Source organism: Notechis scutatus, chromosome 2 (assembly GCF_049901735.1).
Source record: "Notechis scutatus isolate UNSWTSFEM ecotype Mainland chromosome 2, rNotScu1.2, whole genome shotgun sequence".
NCBI classification, from domain to species: Eukaryota; Metazoa; Chordata; class Lepidosauria; order Squamata; family Elapidae; genus Notechis; species Notechis scutatus.
The window spans coordinates 94,409,032-94,429,494 of record NC_142010.1 but is presented as its reverse complement, the minus strand read 5'-3'; the positions used below and the strand labels follow the sequence as shown (position 1 = coordinate 94,429,494).

General features: G+C 34.3%; 1 protein-coding gene across 4 annotated transcripts in view; it reads left to right on the top strand.

Moving 5' to 3' along the window:
• The window catches only part of WWC1 (WW and C2 domain containing 1), a 108,406-nt gene that overhangs the window by 84,907 nt on the left and 3,036 nt on the right, over positions 1 to 20,463 (top strand). For all 4 annotated transcript variants that reach the window (XM_026688646.2, XM_087955489.1, XM_087955488.1 and 1 more), the window contains exons 10-22: positions 2,746 to 2,835; positions 3,437 to 3,975; positions 8,040 to 8,148; positions 9,524 to 9,604; positions 10,172 to 10,258; positions 11,532 to 11,724; positions 12,444 to 12,596; positions 12,756 to 12,850; positions 13,387 to 13,537; positions 15,149 to 15,313; positions 17,430 to 17,522; positions 18,292 to 18,522; positions 20,152 to 20,273. In XM_026688646.2, the coding sequence (XP_026544431.1) occupies positions 2,746 to 2,835; positions 3,437 to 3,975; positions 8,040 to 8,148; positions 9,524 to 9,604; positions 10,172 to 10,258; positions 11,532 to 11,724; positions 12,444 to 12,596; positions 12,756 to 12,850; positions 13,387 to 13,537; positions 15,149 to 15,313; positions 17,430 to 17,522; positions 18,292 to 18,522; positions 20,152 to 20,273 (2,109 nt within the window). The remainder of the gene's footprint in view (positions 1 to 2,745; positions 2,836 to 3,436; positions 3,976 to 8,039; positions 8,149 to 9,523; positions 9,605 to 10,171; positions 10,259 to 11,531; positions 11,725 to 12,443; positions 12,597 to 12,755; positions 12,851 to 13,386; positions 13,538 to 15,148; positions 15,314 to 17,429; positions 17,523 to 18,291; positions 18,523 to 20,151; positions 20,274 to 20,463) is intronic.

The following is a 20,463-nucleotide window of genomic DNA, read 5'->3' as shown; positions in this document are numbered from 1 at the left end:
ACTGACAGAAATGTTTTATCAGGTACTTATTATAAAGAGAGAGATTTAATATTCATTTGTTTCAATTACTATCCTGTTGCCTCTGATATTTGGAGCTAACTTGACAGTAGTTGATAACTTGTATTAAAAAATAGGTGGATAAGTTTTTAGGCAATACATTCAGGAGTACATATGATAAGTCTGTGTTAATTAAAATAATGTATTATATATGGATATTTAATATATCTGAATATTTTATAGCAGTATATGGGTTCGTTTGAAATTGGATAAATCTTGCGTCTATTTTGAAAGATAAAGAAGGGAGAGACAGGTGTTATGTTTCAGATTGGTTTGGGGAATTGAAAACAATGGTCTCTATTTAGCCACTTCAATATTTATATTTGTGACTTGAAAATGAGTTATAGCTATTATGTTTGGTGTTTAATTTTTAATTGTTATCTAAAAGTCATAAAGTCTTAATGCTGGAAGTCTCCTTTGTTTTTGAGCTGACAATGCAATCAAAATAATATCCTTTAGTGAAGTAAATGGTACGTTCATACAAAAGATTACCATATTTTGGCACGCTGTTCTTGGATTGCTTTTGTATGGCTCCCTGCATGTAAAGCCTCTGAATCTTGCAACTTCCAAAAGATTCTGAGGACTGCTTTGTTCTTTTGGGAGAATGTGAATGTGGAAATGCGATAGCACTGCAGGAACAGTGCCTGTAACAGATTCCAGTGCAAAGTATGATAGTACATAGTCTTGCTTCACGATAAAATATTCCCACTTACAGCAAGCACTACCCTCAAAGTAACTCTTGTTCTGCCTCGTTCTCTAGAGAAACTAGCACACTACAAGATGAATAACATTCACAACAAGATTTAACATTTTTACACAATTCTTTCTTTACTTGAAATTTATCTTAAATTATTTCATTTCTCTGGAAAAGAGCTAAAACCCAGAAAGAATCTGGTACTGTCTTTTCCAACTATTTTATTAACAGACAGTTGCTTTAGGATTAAAATTGGGAATGGGCAGGGTTAAGGGCAAGGGATTGAAAGAGAGATTAACTTATTAGCCAATTATGCTGAAGTAGGTTACATGTGAGGCAGATTACAAGTATCTTATTAATAAACAATTGTAACGAGTTTAAAATCCATTAAGTTAGCTGAGATCTTTTGAGATAACCTGAACTCTTATATGGGTTCTGTGGGTTCCACAATTTCTCTCTCTCAATTGTACTGTTGAAATCTTGTTCTGTGATCTGCAGTAGAGTGAAATGATTTGATATTATCTTGTTCTTGTTTCAGTCCTGATGTTAAACATACTCATTAATTCTTTTGTACAAAATTTATTGTTGTCCTAACAGAATCCGGAGGGATATCGCTGACTGGTGATAGCATATGTCACATTAGAGCAGGCCCGTCAAACTGGTGGCCCGAGGGTCAGATGCATCACGCTCAGGCCATGGCCACCCTAGCTCCGCAAAGGCAAAAAAAGTCATGATACATCATATCATGTGATGCGATCAAATTTTACACCCGTGCATTAGAGGAAGAGCATGGGAAGGCATTTCTATCTAAATCTGTGTGCACTTGTTTAAATGCTACATCAGTTAGCCCCTCTATGAATCTGATAAAGTGATCTGCATCTCATGAAAGCTTGTGTCTTTAATCAAATTTGTTAATTAGCAAAGGTGCTATCAGACATCTCCATTTTTTTTTTTTTACTTTTAACATTTAGCCAAAGGAAAGTTCTCCCACAGCCTTCTCCTCTCTGAATGGAAAATCATTTTGTTTATGGACTAGCAGAAGTTCCCTGGTAGGAGGGAGACAAGCAATAAGCTATGTGTTAAGGTAGAAGTTGTGGGCAGCTAAAATAATCCCCCAGGCTCTGGTTAAAATTGGAATTTGTGGAAAGAAGGATTTGGATGACAAATTGGCACAGAGATAACATGTGTTCCAAAGATTGATTGTTCTCTAGCAGAATAAGAAAAAGTTAGCCAAGAATTGTGCTCAGTTTATTTTTTTTCTGTATGTTTAAATATAATGATTTTCTAGTTTATCATGATTTTGTTTCAACTGATCTGCTTTCTAGTGATTGTTGTCTCTATACAAGCTCGTGTGTCTTTTATGAAAATTGTTCCTCTTTATATAGAAACTACTTCAAAATAGTGAATTTGCATAATCTCTGGATCCTTCTTATTACCCTATATTATTTTAATGAAGGTTATTGTAAGATGTTTATGATTTGAGTAGCTATATACTATTATTTTTTCTGCCATCAATTGTTTTGCAAAGAACTACTTAAAATTAAAATATTTTTGCATTCTTCCTACTTCTTTGTTAAAGCTTGATTCTATTTATTGACCTCACCCCTTTCCTAAGAGGTCTATAGGGGGCATGCATAAGCGCACCAAAACGTGCCTACCGTCCCTGTCCTATTGTTTCTTTTTTTTCTTATTCGTATCCATTTCATGTATTTATAACTTATACCTGTTATCTAATAATTGTTTGATAAAATAAATAAATATTTTTTTTCTTTTGCATTGGTCTCTTCCCACAAGGAAGAAGGCTAACTTCTCTAGTTCCAAGCCTCACTTACATGAGCAAGAATTTGCGCTAAAGAACTTATTTTATTTTTATTTTTTCTCTCTCTTCTACTTGTCATTAAACTGCAGGCGGTTGAATACCATACTTCTCTGACACCACAGTTGACATCACAGCAGCAGTATTATAATCTTGCCTTTGTATATATTTTCTTTAGGTTGAAGTTAAGCAGTAAAAGAAATCAGTTGGCTCAAGAACTAGAGGAAACAACACGATTAGTAGCAGTGTTGCATGTGCAATTGAAAAAGTAAGTGTCCCACACTACTCAACAAAGTTTTGTATCAAAAAAAGGCCTCTGAACATAAATGCAAAAATGATTTCCCTTAGCATTACAAATGGCAACTTGGTCTTATTAAGAGACAACTCTTTGAAATAGAGTAGAAATGCAAAAAAGTGTCACGGATGCTTAGACAGTAATAATATAGTGACATATATTCTGCAGTATCTAGCAGGTATTTCATAAAATAAGGATAATAAGCTGAAATAGTAACTCTTCAAAAATTCAATGATGGAAAAAACAGATAAAATGAAGAGCAGTTCTGCTATTTCATCTGTGTAACAATTTTGTGACATAGATTAGGCTAAGAGTTAGGAAACAGTTCATCTAGAGCAGGGGTGTCCAACCTTGGCAACTTTAAGACTTGTGGACTTCAACTCCCAGAATTCCTCAGCAAAGCTGGCTGAGGAATTCTGGGAGTTGAAGTCCACAAGTCTTAAAGTTGCCAAGGTTGACACCCCTGATCTAGAGAGTTTTGTAATGACAGATGATTTGAATCACTTGTTCTAAATAAGATATTTCAATCAATATACCCATCTTGATTTTGATTTCTAATTATTTTTTATTTCAGTTTATCCTCTAGCATGCTTTCCTTGTCTTCTGGCAGTAGTCATGGCTCCCTTGCATCCAGTAGAGGATCTCTGGTCACCTCAAGCCAGGATTCTTCAACTTCAGCCAGCTTTACAGATCTGTTTAATGAACGGTTTGAACAGCTAGACTCTGAATATCAGAATAAAATGGACCTCTTGCTTTTGGAGAGAACCACTGGTTTTCGACCTTCAGGATGTATCACTACTATCCATGAGAATGAAGTAGTAAAAACACAGAAAACGGATTCCACAAGCCGCTTGCAGATCTTGAGATCCTTGTCTGGAACACCCAAATCCTCAACATCTTTATCTCCAAGGTCATCTCTTTCATCTCCTTCTCCACCATGTTCACCACTAGTGACAGATCCATTCTTCATAGGAGATGCCTTTGTGAATCATGCAGATTTTGAAGATACTGAAATAAGCAGTGGACTTGTTGAACTCTGTGGTCTAAACTCTGTAGGTGGTAAGAAGTACAGAGTGGAAGATTCTAGAACTGGGGTCAAGCATTTGGACCAAGGTAAAGTAATGGATGGCTTCCTCATTTTCATTCCAAATTATTGGTATTATTTGCTATTTTAAAAAAAATAAATGATTACCAGTTTTATTAACAAAGTTTCAAGCTAACAGCTATAAAGTAGAACAACAAGCCTATATAGCAGGGGTATCAAACTCATGGCCCAAAGGACGGATGCATCATGCGCTGGCCACACCCATTCCCATTTTAGCGAAGGGGAAAAAAGTTGCAATACGTCACGTGATGATGTATCATCGCAGGTTTGACACCTATACAGCAAAGATTTTTAGCATTGAATTCATATGAATTATTTTTGGATATTTTAATAATCACTATTAAATACAATAGTAAAGATGAAATTTGTAATAATAAATCCATATTCTCACAGGAAAGAGGATGCTTTATTTTTTTTAGTCTATGAAAACTGTTCTGTTTTCATTGTTAAGGGGTTTCATAAAATTAAAGAAACATCTCAATTCACTGCTTAAAAATTGAACGCTGTAATTTAAACGTCTCTCCACATTAATTAAGCTAGCAAATGAATGCGTAAAAGATACTTCTACCTTTGGTATATATCCTAGGAGAAGTGCATAAATAATTTTCCATAGGAATTACATTATAACAGAATAACAGAGTTGGAAGTGACCTTGGAGGTCTTCTAGTCCAACCGTCTTCTCTAGCAGGAAACCTTATACCATTTCACACAAATGGTTGTCCAATCACTTCTTTAAAATTTCCCATGTTGGAGCATTTACAACTTCTGAGGGAAAGTTGTTCCATTGATTAATTGTTCCAACTGTCAGGAAATTTATCCTTAGTTCTAGGTTACTTTTCTCCTTTGATTAGTTTCCATCCATTGCTTCTTTTCCTGCCTTCAGGTGCTTTGGAAAATAGCTTGATTCCTTCTTCTTTGTGGCAACCCCTTAGATATTGGAACACTGCTATCATGTTCCCTCTAGTCCTTCTTTTCATTAAACTAGACATATCAATTCCTGCAATCATTAATTATTTTTTAGCCTCCAGTACCCAACCATCTTTGTTGCTCTTCTCTGCACTGTTTCTAGCGTCTTAACATCTTTTTTATATCATGGTGGCCAAAGTTGGATGCAGTATTCCAAATGTCTTACCAAGGCATTATATAGTGGTGCTAACACTTCTCGTGATCTTGATGATATCTCTCTGTTAATGCAGCCTAGGACTGCTTCAGTTTTTCTGGCAGTTTCTGAATACTGCTGTCTCATATTTAAGTGATTATCCACGAGGACTCAAGTTCCCTGTCACAGTTACTGCTGATGAGCCAGGTACCACCTATTCTATACCTGTGCATTTGGTTTTTCTTGCCTAAATGTAGAACTTTACTTTTCTCAACACTGAATTTCATTTTGTTAGATCCTTCTGTATCTTGAGTCTATCTTATGGAGTGTTGGCTATTCCTGCCAGCTTGGTGTCGTCTGCAAATTCCTCTTCTATCCCTTTGTCTAAATCATTGATGAAAATATTGAAGGGTACTGGCCCTAAGACAATCTTGGGGTACCTCACTGCATACTCCCCTCCATGTAGATGCAGTTCCATTAAAGACTATGTGTTGGGTGTGGTTGGTCAGCCATTACAAATTCATCCAGTGGTGATGCTGGCTCATCCATTATAAAAGAATACTTTAAAATTGATTATAGCAAATTTATACAACATAATGCACAATGTAATAACTATATATTCCTATACCAGATGGTAATAACATTTGGACGGTTTGTAACACTCTTAGGTATTATTGTTCACTTGTCAGCTTTGTCTTCTGAATTTCTGGAATAGTGAGACAAAAAAAGAAATGATTACATCTTTGCCAAGAATAATTGAAAGAGAAATGAACAAGGATATAAACAATGGATTCAATTTTGCCCAGAGAACAGAGACACTGGGGAACCATTGACTTTTCCTTTTAATAATGCTGAAGGCAAGTCATCATACTTAATCTGTGATTTGAGGAAAAGTGAAAAAGGTTGGCTATCTAAATAATTTGGGACTGGAACTTAGTTTTTTTGCACATTTTATTCTTTAGAAAACCTTTCCCTTCTCTGAAAAGAATGGACCACTGATGGTTTTTAATATTTTAATAATGTTAATATTTTTAGATGTTTTGCTGTATTATTAAAAACTTCCTGGAGTCATTTGAATAGGTAATATCCAAATAATTGTAATAACTAAAATATATTCATCTAGCTACTTAGTATATTTTTTTTAGCTAGAATTGGCTCCCAAAGTAGTGTGAATGAAAATGAATGACAATGGCAGTAAGGACAGAAGGGAGTGCCACCTGTCTCCAGTTTTCAGGTTTCCTTCCATTATGGTATATTTCGGATAGTCCCTCTTAGTTGCTTACTTTTAAAGCAATATAGTATTTTAAGAACCATGTAGCTTTTGCTACATCTGTATGCACAATAAGTTGACTATACATATGTGTGTGTGTGAATATATACAAACATATAAGTATGAAATACTTATAAATATACATATAGGAGTATATACACATAAGGTATTTTCAATCAAATACCTTTAGATGTCCCTTGCTTTCCTTTTCAAAATAATACATTATTAATCATCAATTGAAATTCAGGCAATCATCCTAATCTCATAATCTAATAGTTAAATTTATTCTGTCCTGAGACAACTTCCTGAATTATCTGAATAAATTGAAATGAAAACAAATCCATACTTTTATCATAACAGTTATTTTCTAGCTGTCAATTTATCAACTGATCTTCATGAAAGTTCAGGAGACATTGGATTTATTCCATATTACAACTCTTCTGCACTACAGTTTGATAATATCATCAAATATACATGTCCTACAAATTTTATTTTGAATTTACAGAGCATTTTAAATTTTAGGAAGTATTTTTGAGCTTCTGTTTGATTAAAGCATGCTGTTCATGACACAAAACCCCACCAACTTGGGGTCTGGAAAAGATTAAAAAAAATAATTTGTCTTTGGCATGGGGGATAAGTTCTTGCTTCTTCCCTGTGAGTAATGCCACAATGAAAAGGTTATTATTCCCATTAGGTCTTGATGGCAATTAGCCTAAACTTTTTTGGTTCTTTGAAAATGGCTGAGGGAGTTAAAGGCACTAAGCAGATTAAGTGATTGAGGATTGTTATTCAGTCAGCAGACAAAATAATCACCATAGGTAGTTTATTTCAGGGCAGTAATGAGTAAAAACATTCACTCCCTGGGATTTGCACACACAGCTCAGAGAAGTGGAAAAGCTGCCTGATTGAGTTACAGCATAGTCTTCTGGGATCATGTGTCTTCACATGTTCTTTTAAGATACAGCTAATTAACTCACCTCCAAATTACCTCTCCTTCCCTTTCTTCATAGACATCACTTATAGGAAACATTTACTGTTTTAAAGTTTAAATATTGTTCTCTGCTTCGTTTAAATAGTTGGGTAGTAGAAATAAAGGACATAAATCAAAATATGTAATGAAAGAAAAGCAATTCAGCACATGAACTCATGCAGTCAAAACCCTTGATCTAGAAAATAAAAACAGTATGACTTTTAAAAGAAATAAAGTAACCATGGACTTTTTATTAGATTAACTTCCGCTTATATTTGCCATCTCAAGATTTTTTCACTAAACTAGCTCAGAGTCATCAAGTCTGGCTTGATTTCAAATGGCTGCTTGCTTGCCATTTGAACCCAATCCAAGAACCTGGAAGTTTTCCAAGGATAGTCCAATAATCTCTTTAATCCCATTCACCCACTTTATCAGTTTGTTTCTCCTTTACATCTCTCAAATTTGCCAACCAGAGACAATTTTCCTAATCCATTATCCACTTGGATCACGTGCCAAAAGTATCTGAGATTTGGATGCATATTTCTTTGAGTATTTGCTGCTATTGTCCAAACTCAACAATATTTAGATCCAAATATTAGAAACCACCGATTCTTGAATTGGGGTCGACTGTCGTCTGCTTCAGATGCAGGTATCTAATGAGTCAGCCCATTGGTTTCTTTAATATTGTGCAACTTTGTCATGAATTTACCCCTTTCTCTTTGCATTTTTCTAGCTGTAAATATGATTGAAGGATCCGTACCGAAAGTGGCATGTGTTTCAGCTGCAGTGTCAGATGAGTCAGTTGCTGGAGATAGTGGGGTGTATGAAGCATCCGTGCAAAGGTAATTCTTACACAAATGATTACAAATTTAATTTGCATGCATCAATGTCACCAAATCAGGAAAGTCAAATCTTGCAGATTATATATTTGTTACAAAAAATTGTCAAGGATATTTACAGGCCACAATAATTTCAGTACATAGTGCACATAGTATAGTATGCTGGTCCACATTTTTCTGGTGTCATTGGAAGGTTTCCTCCATATTTAATTTTCCATAATTGAATCCTATAATTCAGTTAATAACATTTTCTTGTGCAGAATAGCTAGCAATTTCCCCTAGGAAGTGTGTTGTTCTGTAGAAAGATATTTGAAATACTAAAGACTGGGTTAATCAAAGATTTCCCAAGACTGATGAGACATTATTAGCCAAGGACTCACTGAAATGCATCTTCTATCTTATTCTTTCTAACTTTAATTTTACTTATGTTCGGTATTTCTTTTGACCAATTTAGCATTCTCCTGGGATGGAATAAGCTTGTTCCCTTTTTGCTTCTCATGATTTTCTCACTGAGAATCTCACTTATTTGATTCTCCCATTTACTTGGAGAAGTAGGTCCTTAATTAAGAAATCCTACAATTATTAAATGTTTGATATCAATATTAAATGTCACATTTAAATGGTTTTCTACCCTCCAAATTTTGGGGAAGAAGACTATGCTGGATTACAGTAGGTGGGAAAATAAAGGCCCCCTATTTGGTGCAAAAGAAAGCAAAAATGAATTACTTTTTAATGATTTGACTTTTCTTAGAAAAAGAAACTGAAAAATTTATAAAGTCCAATCTCTCTATGACTTTATCAGTTTTGGTATAAACAACTGCATCCCTGTCTAGCTTTAGATATTTGATCTAATCATTAATTTATTTCCAGGTATTAAAAGTGCACCTACTTTTGAAAAATTATCCCAAATACAACTTCTAGTATATTATTGGAGCCTAAGCAACAAAGTCATATGATATAATTTCTTTGTTATTCAAATTTTCACAAATGATGTTGGTCATTAAATCCTAAATAGCTTGGGTTCAGAATAGTAAAATAATCCTATAGGTCACTTTCTGATCCATAGGTTGTTGTTGAAGGTTCTTCTCGAGATATTGTAAATGTTACTGAATGTGGCAACACAACAGAGGGCCCTATCAGCAGTGATGCCCATCAACAGCATGCCCTCTCCCTAGAGGCTAACCTGATACCTACACATTTCTTTATCCCAAGCAAAACCATTTCTTTCCCATCATGATTTTTAGGCTATAAAGAAAGAATTCCAGTAGCTATTCAGAAACGGAGATTTTATGTATTTACATTTTAATTCATATCCTTGTTGTTGAATTCTATTGCTATTTTAAAATTCATATTTAAATGTCTCTGTTATCTTTTTCAGGCCGTGTAGCTCAGAAACAGCGACATTTGAGAATGATGATGCAGATGCCCCTATTACACCTAAAGTTCAAGTTTCAATGAAGTAAGATGAATGGCTTATCCTGTGCTTTAAGCTAGTACCCTTATTAGTACTGGATAATTTTTCTATAACGGAGTTGAGTACTGTAAGTAAGATTACAAAAAAAAGCTAGAGGTACATATTTGAATGTGATATTAATGATAATATTAGAGGTTTAATGATGAGGCCTCAATGCACAATTTTTCTGGACCCTTGTACTTCATTATCATTCATTTATCCATAGTGTAGATGCTTGGCAAAAATATTACTGCATCTTGAGTTCCTTTCAGCTCTCTCTAATTTTAATTATGTTTGCTTAAATTAAAGACCATTGAGCCCAATCATCTTGTAACCACTTCTTAGGCACACATGTGTCAGAAAATCCCATTATATCCAAACGATTTTCCTCTTTTGAAAGAGCACAGAGGATTGATTAATACTAGGTATAAATATCTGAAAATATTTCATAAAAATGAATAAGGGTATCTGTATATGTGTACGTGTGTGTGTGTGTGTGTGTGTGTGTGTTTGTGTGATTAGGCTTATTCTATTACAATCTACAATTGCATCTTTCATTTATTTTCACTTCAGATATGATGACAAAAATAAACAATTTGCAGTATTTATTGCCCAGTTGAATAATGTACCTGCTCTTTTACCACAGCAAGACCAGAAAGTGTAAGTAATTACAAGGACAAAAATATTTCTGCAGGTTTCCATCAGTTATCCTAAATGACTTTTTTAAAGTTAGACTGAAATAAAAAAAAATCTTAAATTTACCAACTGTCATTTTTGAGCCTATATATCCATTTACATGAATAAATAGATATTTTCTCCATTATTTTCATTGAAAAAATATTCTTAAATATACATAATGGCTTGTAGAAAATGCTTCAGCTTCACAGCTGACATTAAAAATTAGAATTATTTCTGAAGTTTGAAATATTCCTCAGTACTTCTGCAGAACAAAGCTTTTCCTCTCCACAATATATGAAGTGATTAATACACTATCTGACATGAAAAAGGTGTCTATGCAAATTCTAATACTCCCCTCCATGTGATATTTCTATGAAGACTACCCTAAAATGCAGTATAAGACACATTTACTATATAAATATTAATGCTATAAAATGAGAATTATTATTAGCTCCATAAATTCACATCTGTTGCAGGATACGTAGAGCATCCTTTGAACTTCTATACTGTAAAAACATAGAGAAGTTATTACAGGGCAGGGAGATGTTGCTGGGATAAGTTCCTTTCTTTTTTTTAATGTCAGATATGATGGAATATTTTAAAGGGGTAAGAATTCTGCTTAAAATTAATAAATCAGCTGAGCAACCTTGAAGCTCAGTGGTCTTCAAGGAGCAGAAAACTGTAACTACAAGTTAAGTCTGGTTAAGATTCTACATGAACAAAGTTTACTAAGAGGTGTAACATATTATTTGGGAATTTTCTGATTCTGTCCCATTTATAAATGTTTTTCTCTGCTAAAAGATACTAATAATAAAATAGTTCTTGTAAATTGAATAACTACCATATCTATTTTAATATAGAATGCAAGCAGGATCTTGTTTATAATTTGTCATAGTCCCATAGTTATACTGGGACTTGTTTTAGTTCTCTGTCCATTTTTCATTATGTCTGTGTAAAGAGAGAAAAGGGAATCCAACCAAGCTCTGAAGTCATTGTATATTCTACTCTAAACTATGTCAAGTTCTGCCATCCATAATTTCTAATTCAACTTTTTTACATAATTGATCTACTGAAATCTCTCATGATTTTAATACTAATATCCAACTCAATCACAGACGTAGGAACAAATAGTTGAAAAATAAGTTTCTTCTCTAAAGAACTATGCAAAAATGGGTTACACTGATAGTTGCAGTGATATTCACATATACAGTGAGCTTGTGGATAAGTAATCCTTATTTAAGATCATTTCCAACAGGAGCATTCGTGTGGCTGTTCTTCCTTCATCTGAAAGCACAAGCTGTTTGTTCCGTACAAGACTCATGGACGCATCAGACACTCTCACTTACAATGAATTATTTTGTGTTGCAATCCCTCATTCAGTTTTGCGACAGAAGACACTAAGAATTGATGTCTGCACTTTAGATAAATTCCACCTTGAAGAATGCTTGGTTAGTGCTTATTTCTATTTGATAATGTCATCCTCATCATTGCAGTGCCCTCAGAATATGGGAGAACAGTGTGCCACCTCTCATAAATATGAGTAGCACTGGGCACCAGAGTAAAAACAATTATCGACTTATGATCATAATTGGGACCAGAATTGTTAAGCAAGATGGTTGTTAAGCCATGCCCATTTTTATTGCCTTTTTTTGTCAGAGTTTATGAGCAAATCACTGCAGCTGTTAAATAGTTAATCAAATACAGCTTCACCCATTGGTTTTGCTGTCAGAAGCCACCTGAGAAAGTTGCAAATGGTGATCACATGACCCTGGAGCCATTGCAACCATCCTAAGTACATGCTGGTTGCCAGGCTCTCAAAGTTTGACCGCAGGGATGCCACTATGGTCGTAACTGTGAGGGTCATTCATAAACCACTTTTTTCAGTGCCTTTGTAGTTTTGAATGATCACTAAACAAATGGTTGTAAGTTGAGGACTATCTGTAATGCTTATATGGAAAACCCTCTTGTGTATGACAGCATGCAGCATCACTTGCACAGTTGTGGCACCTAAAAATTGTTTTGTGCAATTACCTAGAGTATAAATGTAAAGGCAGGGTAAATTTTGTACACTGTCCAGGATCACTCATTTATCCTAGCATCTGTGAATCAAACTCTTTGAACGTCCTGAAGGTACTCATCAATGTATTTTGTTTTCTTTTTACTGTAGGGAGGTGCACAAATTAGCCTTGCGGATATTTGCAGATCAGGGGAAAGGTCAATGCGCTGGTACAATCTCCTCAGCTATAAATATCTACAAAGGCATAGTTGTGAAAATAAGCAAGAGGATACTTGTTCTGAGCTACTCTGCAATGAGAAAATGGTAAAAAAACTAATAATTAAAGGTGTTTTTGCACAATCTGCAGGAGACAAAGCCTCATGGCCAATATATTTGTTTTCTCAGCTTGAATAATGATAGTCTTTGGTAAACCTTCAGACACTGAGTGTGATATTGTTAATGTTGTTAACCTATTTCCCACAGGACTCTGTATCTGCATTGCTAGAACAAACTGTTGTTGAACTTGAGGCAGTAGAGAAAAAACTAGGAGAAAGTACTTTATTTACTGATGAAACCTGGTGAGTCATATGATACAATCATGGGATTCCATAATTCTTTTTACAGTGACAGAATTAAATAAAGGATATAATCAATTAAATCCCCTTCTATAGCAATTTTTCATTATATAGGCATTAAACATTGAAGTAATTCTTTGGAGAAAATTGCTGTATTAAAGAGTTTTAAGTATTTCAGTATTAAAATTGGCATCTTTAAACACACAATAATCTTTAGAACATGATATACTCCTAACACGCACAAAAGCTGAACAATATTTTCATATTAATCCAATACAAATTTCATTTTGTATTTTCAAATCGGTGACAAATTGGTCTCCTGAGATCTCCAGTCATTCATGATGAGACTTTCTATAGCTTTCACTGCTTTAGATCTGTTAATTCAAGCCTGTTGTCAAGTTGCTACAGCATGTCTCCAGTTTCTTTAATTTTATCACATGATATTGTGATGTTTTCCTTCCCACAATGACTGTGAATATAACAGTTTTGACAAAGTTTCTATATCCTGTAATTTTGTGTGAACATTGCTCATTTTACAGGCAATATAAGGAAGATGCTGAGCAGGATGGTAACAGTGAAACTGAAAATGGTGAGACTGAAGCAGAGGAAGAATTTTATGGCAGAAGGACTGTGTGGGCCACTGAAGAGAACTTGCTACCTTTGTTGCAGGCTGAATCAGCAACCATCAAGGTAAAGAATGTATAATGAAAGCAGAATCCATTGAAAGCGAGAAAGCAGAAAGACAAGCTGCCTTAAGCATTATGCCCTTGCTGCAGTCCCCTTTGTTTCATTTCTGACAAGCTGTCTTTTGAATTTACATTCTTCACTAGGCTCATGAATCAATATTGCTGAGGTTTGTTTTGTTTTTCATTATAGCCTTCAAATATCATTGGCAAACTAGTTGCTTTTGAAAACCAGTTATGGCTCTTTCTCAGTGATTATATTAAGACTGGCTCAAATCTCAAGCTCTTGGCTTGATGGAAATCTTAATATTTTTTTGCCCAAATAGAGCGATGTAACTTCCCGATAAATAGATATGGAAAATCACACTAACATCTGCTTATTATGAACAAGTACACTACTGACTGGCAATAGAACTCCTGTTTCCAAAATAATTAAATTCTGTATGCCAAAGTCAAGCCCAAGACAATTATCCATTAAAATATTGAAATTAATTTGCATATTCATACATTAGTTTGTTGACATAGATGAAAGTGGTTTTCCTTTTCAAATAAAATGTACAATAATTTATGCATGTATAGATGGTGCCATTGAGTTTTTATTATGAGTCACTGAAATTTTTCAGCAGAAAAAATATGGTGCCCTTTCAATCCTTAGTCTGCTTCAGCAATGAAGCAGAATAAATGCTCTATCCACAAAAGAAATAGGGAGAAGAAATCCATGGTTCAGGAACACCTTGTTTGATACCAGTTATTGATACCAGCAGTTTTAGATTGTCAATTGTTTGATCCCACTGAATGTACTCTGTGGTTTTGAAGAATTGGGACCAATGGAATGGTTCTCCATTGTTCTTTCCTCCATTGTTCTACCAAGTGTGGCAATGGAAGTTGCACTAGAAGAAATCTGGTCCAATTTTCTTCTTCCCCTTAACTTCACTGGTCTCAGGTGGCAATGAAAGCATACTAAGAGAGAAGGAGGGAAGTGAGTATTTTCTCTATTTACCCCTGGTGCCAATGGCTGAAGTGCTGCTTTCCCCATAGCTGGCTAAAAATGCATTCCTCTATGACATAAATACACTTTTCCCGTCATTTCTCCAAATGTTGAAAACCAGAAATCTCTTGACAGTTTTGTCAGGGTTGGCAAGAGTAGTGGAAGAGATGGCTGCTTGGCACAATGGGAGAGAACATAGCCCTGAAAAACATTGTCAGGATGTGGGTGGGCCAAAAGCAGCCTTGGGTGGCTATTGGGAACACTTTCCTGTTATTCTTACCGCAAAACAAGGCACAATGGACATCATACAGCTTGTTCTGCAAATGTTGGAAAATATCATTTTAGAAGCAGAACAGGTAAACACAGATAAATGCTGCCTCAATTGTGGGATGGGGTAAGCTGAGGATGAAATTGTTCATGCCTTATAAATCAATTTGCTGATGCATTGCTAGTCCAGACTTAATGGGCTGTGCTGAAGAACTCATCGCGTTGCTGTGTATTTTTTATGTGTAGTATAAGTATTGAAAAGAAATATAGAATTCAGTCCAGTGTTCTTATATTTATAGCAAAGCAGTCAGAGTGAAAGTATATCAGGAAGGAAAACTACATTGATATATCTTTGACTTCCAGGTGGATAAAGAAACCAACACAGATAGTCTTATGCAATCTTCTCCAGTAGTTCGTCCCAAAGATAAAAGAACACCTAATCCTTTACAAACACCCTTCGTTAGAGGCAGCACAATCATCCGCTCCAAAACTTTTTCTCCAGGACCACAAAGCCAGTATGTGTGTCGGGTAAGGAAAACGTAATTCATGTATTTATTTCTTTGTTCTCTCTCCTCTGCAAATAGACAACTAATAATTAACTTAGTTAACACTACAGTACACACTTTATAAAGAACATTTTCCTTTCCTGGATTCTCCTTTGATAATTTTTGATATGAGTTTGGGAAAAATAAACTGTATTTTCAGTTAGTTAAAAATGCTCTTTGAAAATTTATTTTATTTATTTAATTTATTTATTTAATTTGTCAATCGCTTACAAGATAATAGGTATAAGTAGAAACATGAGTAAGAATACAGGAAATAGGTACGAATAAAAGGGGGCAAAAGGACAGGGACGGTAGGCACGATTGTGCACTTATGCACGCCCCTTACATTTACAAATTTACAAAAGATTGCAAATCATTACAATCTTTTGACAGACCAACTCCTAACAGGCTAAGCAAGTAGTTCAAATGAAAGTGAAAAATGTTAAAACTCCCTCACTTAGATATTTGTAAGAAGTTGCCAGGATATTCTTGCATAGAATTTCAATTTCTCTTAATATAATTTTTAATCTCTTTCAAATTCAGTAGACGTGTAACAGAAGTGTTGTTAAAATGTGAGTGAAAAATATTATGGAGGTAGTCCTCGATTTACAACCACAATTGAGCCCAAAATCTCTGTTGTTAAGTGAGACATTTTATGACTTTTCTTGCCACAATTGCTAAATGAATCACTGTAGTTGATAAGTTAGTAACCTGGTTGTTAAGTGAATCTGGCTTTCCCATTAACTTTTCTTGTCAGAAAGTCGCAAAAAGGGATCACCTGATCCTGGGACAGAGCAAAGGTCATATAAATAAAGGTTGTAACTATGAAAATTGGTCATAAGGCACATTTTTCAGTGCCATTGTAAATAACTTGAGGACCTGTACTTATTTTATTTTATTTTCAAAACCCATCCCTCACTCACATACACATGCCTACACATGTCCAGCTTTTTGAACTTGCAAGAATTTAAAGTTTGTATGAATAGAAATGCTTTTATTTCAGGGTATGTTTCAATTCCAAATTTCATTTTCTGCTGTTTTTGGCCAGGTTCACAATTTGAATAGTTCTGTAGATATGCACTAAATTCCAATGAAAAATATGTTGCTTTTTAGGATTTTATATACAGTGTGTAGTACTACAGTGTAAGTCCAGCTGATAAACTATCGCTCTTATATGTCAAGAATTCTAAAGTTCCTAATTGCCCAACCCTACTAGAATTCTGATGTACTTGCTTAGCATAAATATTACTATATTGTTTTCTTTCAAGTTGTATATTCTGCCAGTTTTATTGCTGCTCAATTATGAATCAAGTGTGGTGACTTCTATAGAAAGAAAGGAGAAAGAATGTAAGAGCAATCTGAAAGTAAACATCACTGTGATTTCAAGTGTAGCCTATAACGCAACCAAGCGTGAATGAATCTGGTGCATTACAGCTATATCTGTGGGGGGTTTGCCTTTTTGATAAAATGCTTATTTATAATTAATCAGCACAAGGATACAGGATCAGATAGGACTATAAATAAACTCTCTTTAGCCTTGGTCTGAGAAGCAAAGGTGGAAAAACACTGTCCAGAAGTTCCTTTCATGAAGGAAGGACTGGTTCTATTGGAAAATGTTGGGTTCCTTCAGCACATCAATTGCTGAAGGCACCCAAGAGGTCTCTTTTATGTGTGCCACTGAGAGTCATTTTTTAAAATTTCTGCAGTATATAAATATGTTGTCATTTTTTAAATTGCTGCAGTATATAAATATGTTAAATAAATAAAATTAGTACTCACAAATTCTGACACCATCAGGATTTTTAGCTATCCATTTTCTCTTTCAATAGTTGCTACTCTAAGCAATAGGCTATACAATTTTATCATCTTGGTGTTGTTGTTTTTTAAAGTAGACCTTCTGGCATCATTCCACAGAATAAATGACACATGACAATATCCAGGCATAGAATGATAGATTAATAGTTCAGTACAGTAAACAAGAAATGTAGAAAATCCTTCAGAACATCTCAGTTTACTTACCTATATGGCACAAAATAGCAAAAAATGCAGCTTTAAAACAATATCTACTACCAATGATTTTTTTCCTGTTTTTTTTCCAGCTTAATCGTAGTGATAGTGATAGTTCAACACTATCTAAGAAACCACCTTTTGTTCGGAATGCTGTTGAGAGACGAAGTGTCAGAATGAAACGGGTAAATAATATTTTTATATTGTCCAGTTTTTATTTTAACTTTTCCTTATATTTGTTTCTAATTAACTGGTTAGTTACTTGGTTAATAAGACTAATTAACTTTTTTTAATGTACTGAGAGCTTCAGGCAGCATAAAGTACAACAGTGCTTAAACTAAGTAAAATTTCAATATTATAAATTACAATAAGAATTGTTACTTATTTAAAGCAGTATAAATTAAAAGTAATGACAAATAATTGTGATGTAAAAATAAGGTGGCTTTTTAAATTTTCACAACATAGAAAGATAATTTCTATGTCTATATTTCTAGGAAGAAACACAATTTTCTGTCAATGAAGGTTTTCTATACTTTGCAGTTTCTATCATTGTGCAAAAAATCTGTTGTAAATTCTAATACTACTAGGAAGTTATTGTAGACTATATAAATTTGAAGACTTTATCAAGAAAACTGTTTAGTGGTGAGATTAATTAGTTAATATATAACAAGTATAATGTTTCCCCAGTATGAATTAAGTTTGATTGCTGGTGACTTTATGGACATACTGCATATACCTAGGAATGTTTAGCAACAGTCTGGAAGAGATTTGCAATGGCCTTCTTTTCCAGGGTATTATCAATCATATTGTTTCATACCTTGCTATTTCAACCATACTTCCTGGCGGGGTCTTATCTGGTCTGATCTGCTTAGCTTTTTGAGATCAGATAAAGTATAGTCACCAATTTGGAGTTTTAGTATATTTATATTATATTGTTGGGGTTTCTTTTTTCAGTCTTCTGTTAAAACTCTTGGACCTGAGCGTTTGATCCGTACTTCTCTCGACCTGGAATTAGATTTGCAGGCGTCAAAGACCTGGCATAGTCAGTTGCTGCAAGAGATTTCTGTCCTCAAACAGCTAAAGGAACAGTTAGAGCAAGCTCAAAGTCAAGGAGAAAAAGAGTTACCCAGATGCCTAGACGAGAATGAGCAATTCAGGATGTTAATGAGACTGGTAGAGAAAAAGGCAAGTATTCATAAGGCTAAAAATTGGTTTTAACTTTCTATTTCTCCAAATGACAGTATGATCCAATAGTGATTTTTAAAAATAAAAACAATTCTTACTGATTGTTAAGGGCTCACTTTATTTTAATGGGAGTTAAAATATATTTAGTTCGGCTCAGAAGTCGTCTGCATTCTGATTTCTATGCAAGGCAGCATGTCCCACACTAATGCCATATTTCCTTAGAAGCTGAATGATCTCAAATCATGACATTTATAGGGCAAAGATTGCTGTCAAATTTGAAGTGACTAAGTTGGGGGGAAGGGTTTAAAAAGCTCATGCTCCACACACAAATTTGCAATTTGCCTTCTATAGCCACCTGGAATTCCGTTGAGTGCCAAATCACTGACATGACAATTTCAGGCAAGTGGCATAAGACATGGGGTGAATGACGTTTTTCGTCCCCAAAGGAGAGGAAGGCAGGAGGAGAAACACCACTTCAATAATGCAGTCACATTTTAATGTCATCTCTCTGTTTTCTGGTAATAAGTCTCTCCCACCCAAAGTGCAGCTGTCACGGACTTATAACCTGCCCCTCTTTTGTATTCAGCAGTTTGAGATGAATCTTGTTTTCTTAATAAAATTCAAATGTATAATAAATGCTGCCCAAAACATGATTTAGATACAGGTAAAATTAAATGTTTTTTTAAAATAAGTATTATGAAGTATTATTGCTAGCTAATACTGTTATCTGTAAATAGTCTGGAATCTTGATATAATCTGCCTTGACTTTGAATGCCACAGTCCAAATTTCTATGGTGATTGTCATCATGTGTTTTATAGTAAAATTATATAAATTATGCAAATTATATTGTTACATCAGTTAAAGTCATTTATTCAAATGATACAAATTGATGCAAATGAAATAATTTATGCCATTTGCATTACAGAAATTATGTAAATTGCCATGATGATATATTTTAGTGGATATTTGTAAATAATTGTCAGTCACTTGCTCCAATGAATCCATTAAAACAAGGTATATGTAATACCCTGTTGCAATATAAATGTATATTCCAATGTTCATAGGATTACTTTATAATATATATGGGATATAATACATATATTACACACAATAATATGTATGCACATTCAGTTTTCAGTAGGACTGTGAAACAAATTTTCTTCATAAATATTCTGTGATATGACTCTAGTTAAAATATATCTGTCATCAATTCTTGTTCTTGGAAAAAGTGACTATCTTTGCAAGTATTAAATGACAGATTATTAATTCATATGATTCTATTGACCTCCATTCCAGTTCTAATTTTTATATTCAATCTTTTCCCTCCTTTACTTTTAGTTGGGCAAAATTAATCCATTCAGATTGACAATACTACATCTCACAGGAAATACACTAATTTGTTTCTTTTTCTCCTCTCCCTCCCTCCCCCCCCCGCAAATTCTCCAGTAGTAGAATTAACAATTTACACGCACTCAATCTTTGCATTATTTCTAAATAAATAAGTTTGCCTTCCCTGTTACATTTCAAACATAGACACAAACTTCTTTTAATTTTACTTAGTTGTGTCAGATTAGGAAATAATTTGTTATACTCCTATTTAAATAAATGGTTCCATTCTGATCTTTCAGACCGTAAAGGCTGGATGTAAGTATGAACGGAAGGCTGATAAAATGATGAGGGCAGCTGCTAAAGATGTGCATAGATTACAAAGGCAGACCCAAAAAGAACCTCTGGAGGTGCAGTCATTCAGGTAGGAAAAATATATCCTTTTTTCTGTGCATATCCTTTCCTTGGTACACCCTTTCAAAATATTTTATTTCAAAATATTTATTTAGATTCACTCATCAATTCATTATCATTAATATTTGAAACAGGGTAATTGTATTTGTATCAGTTTCATCTTATGATGAATTGTGTTTGGCATTTATAACAAGTATATC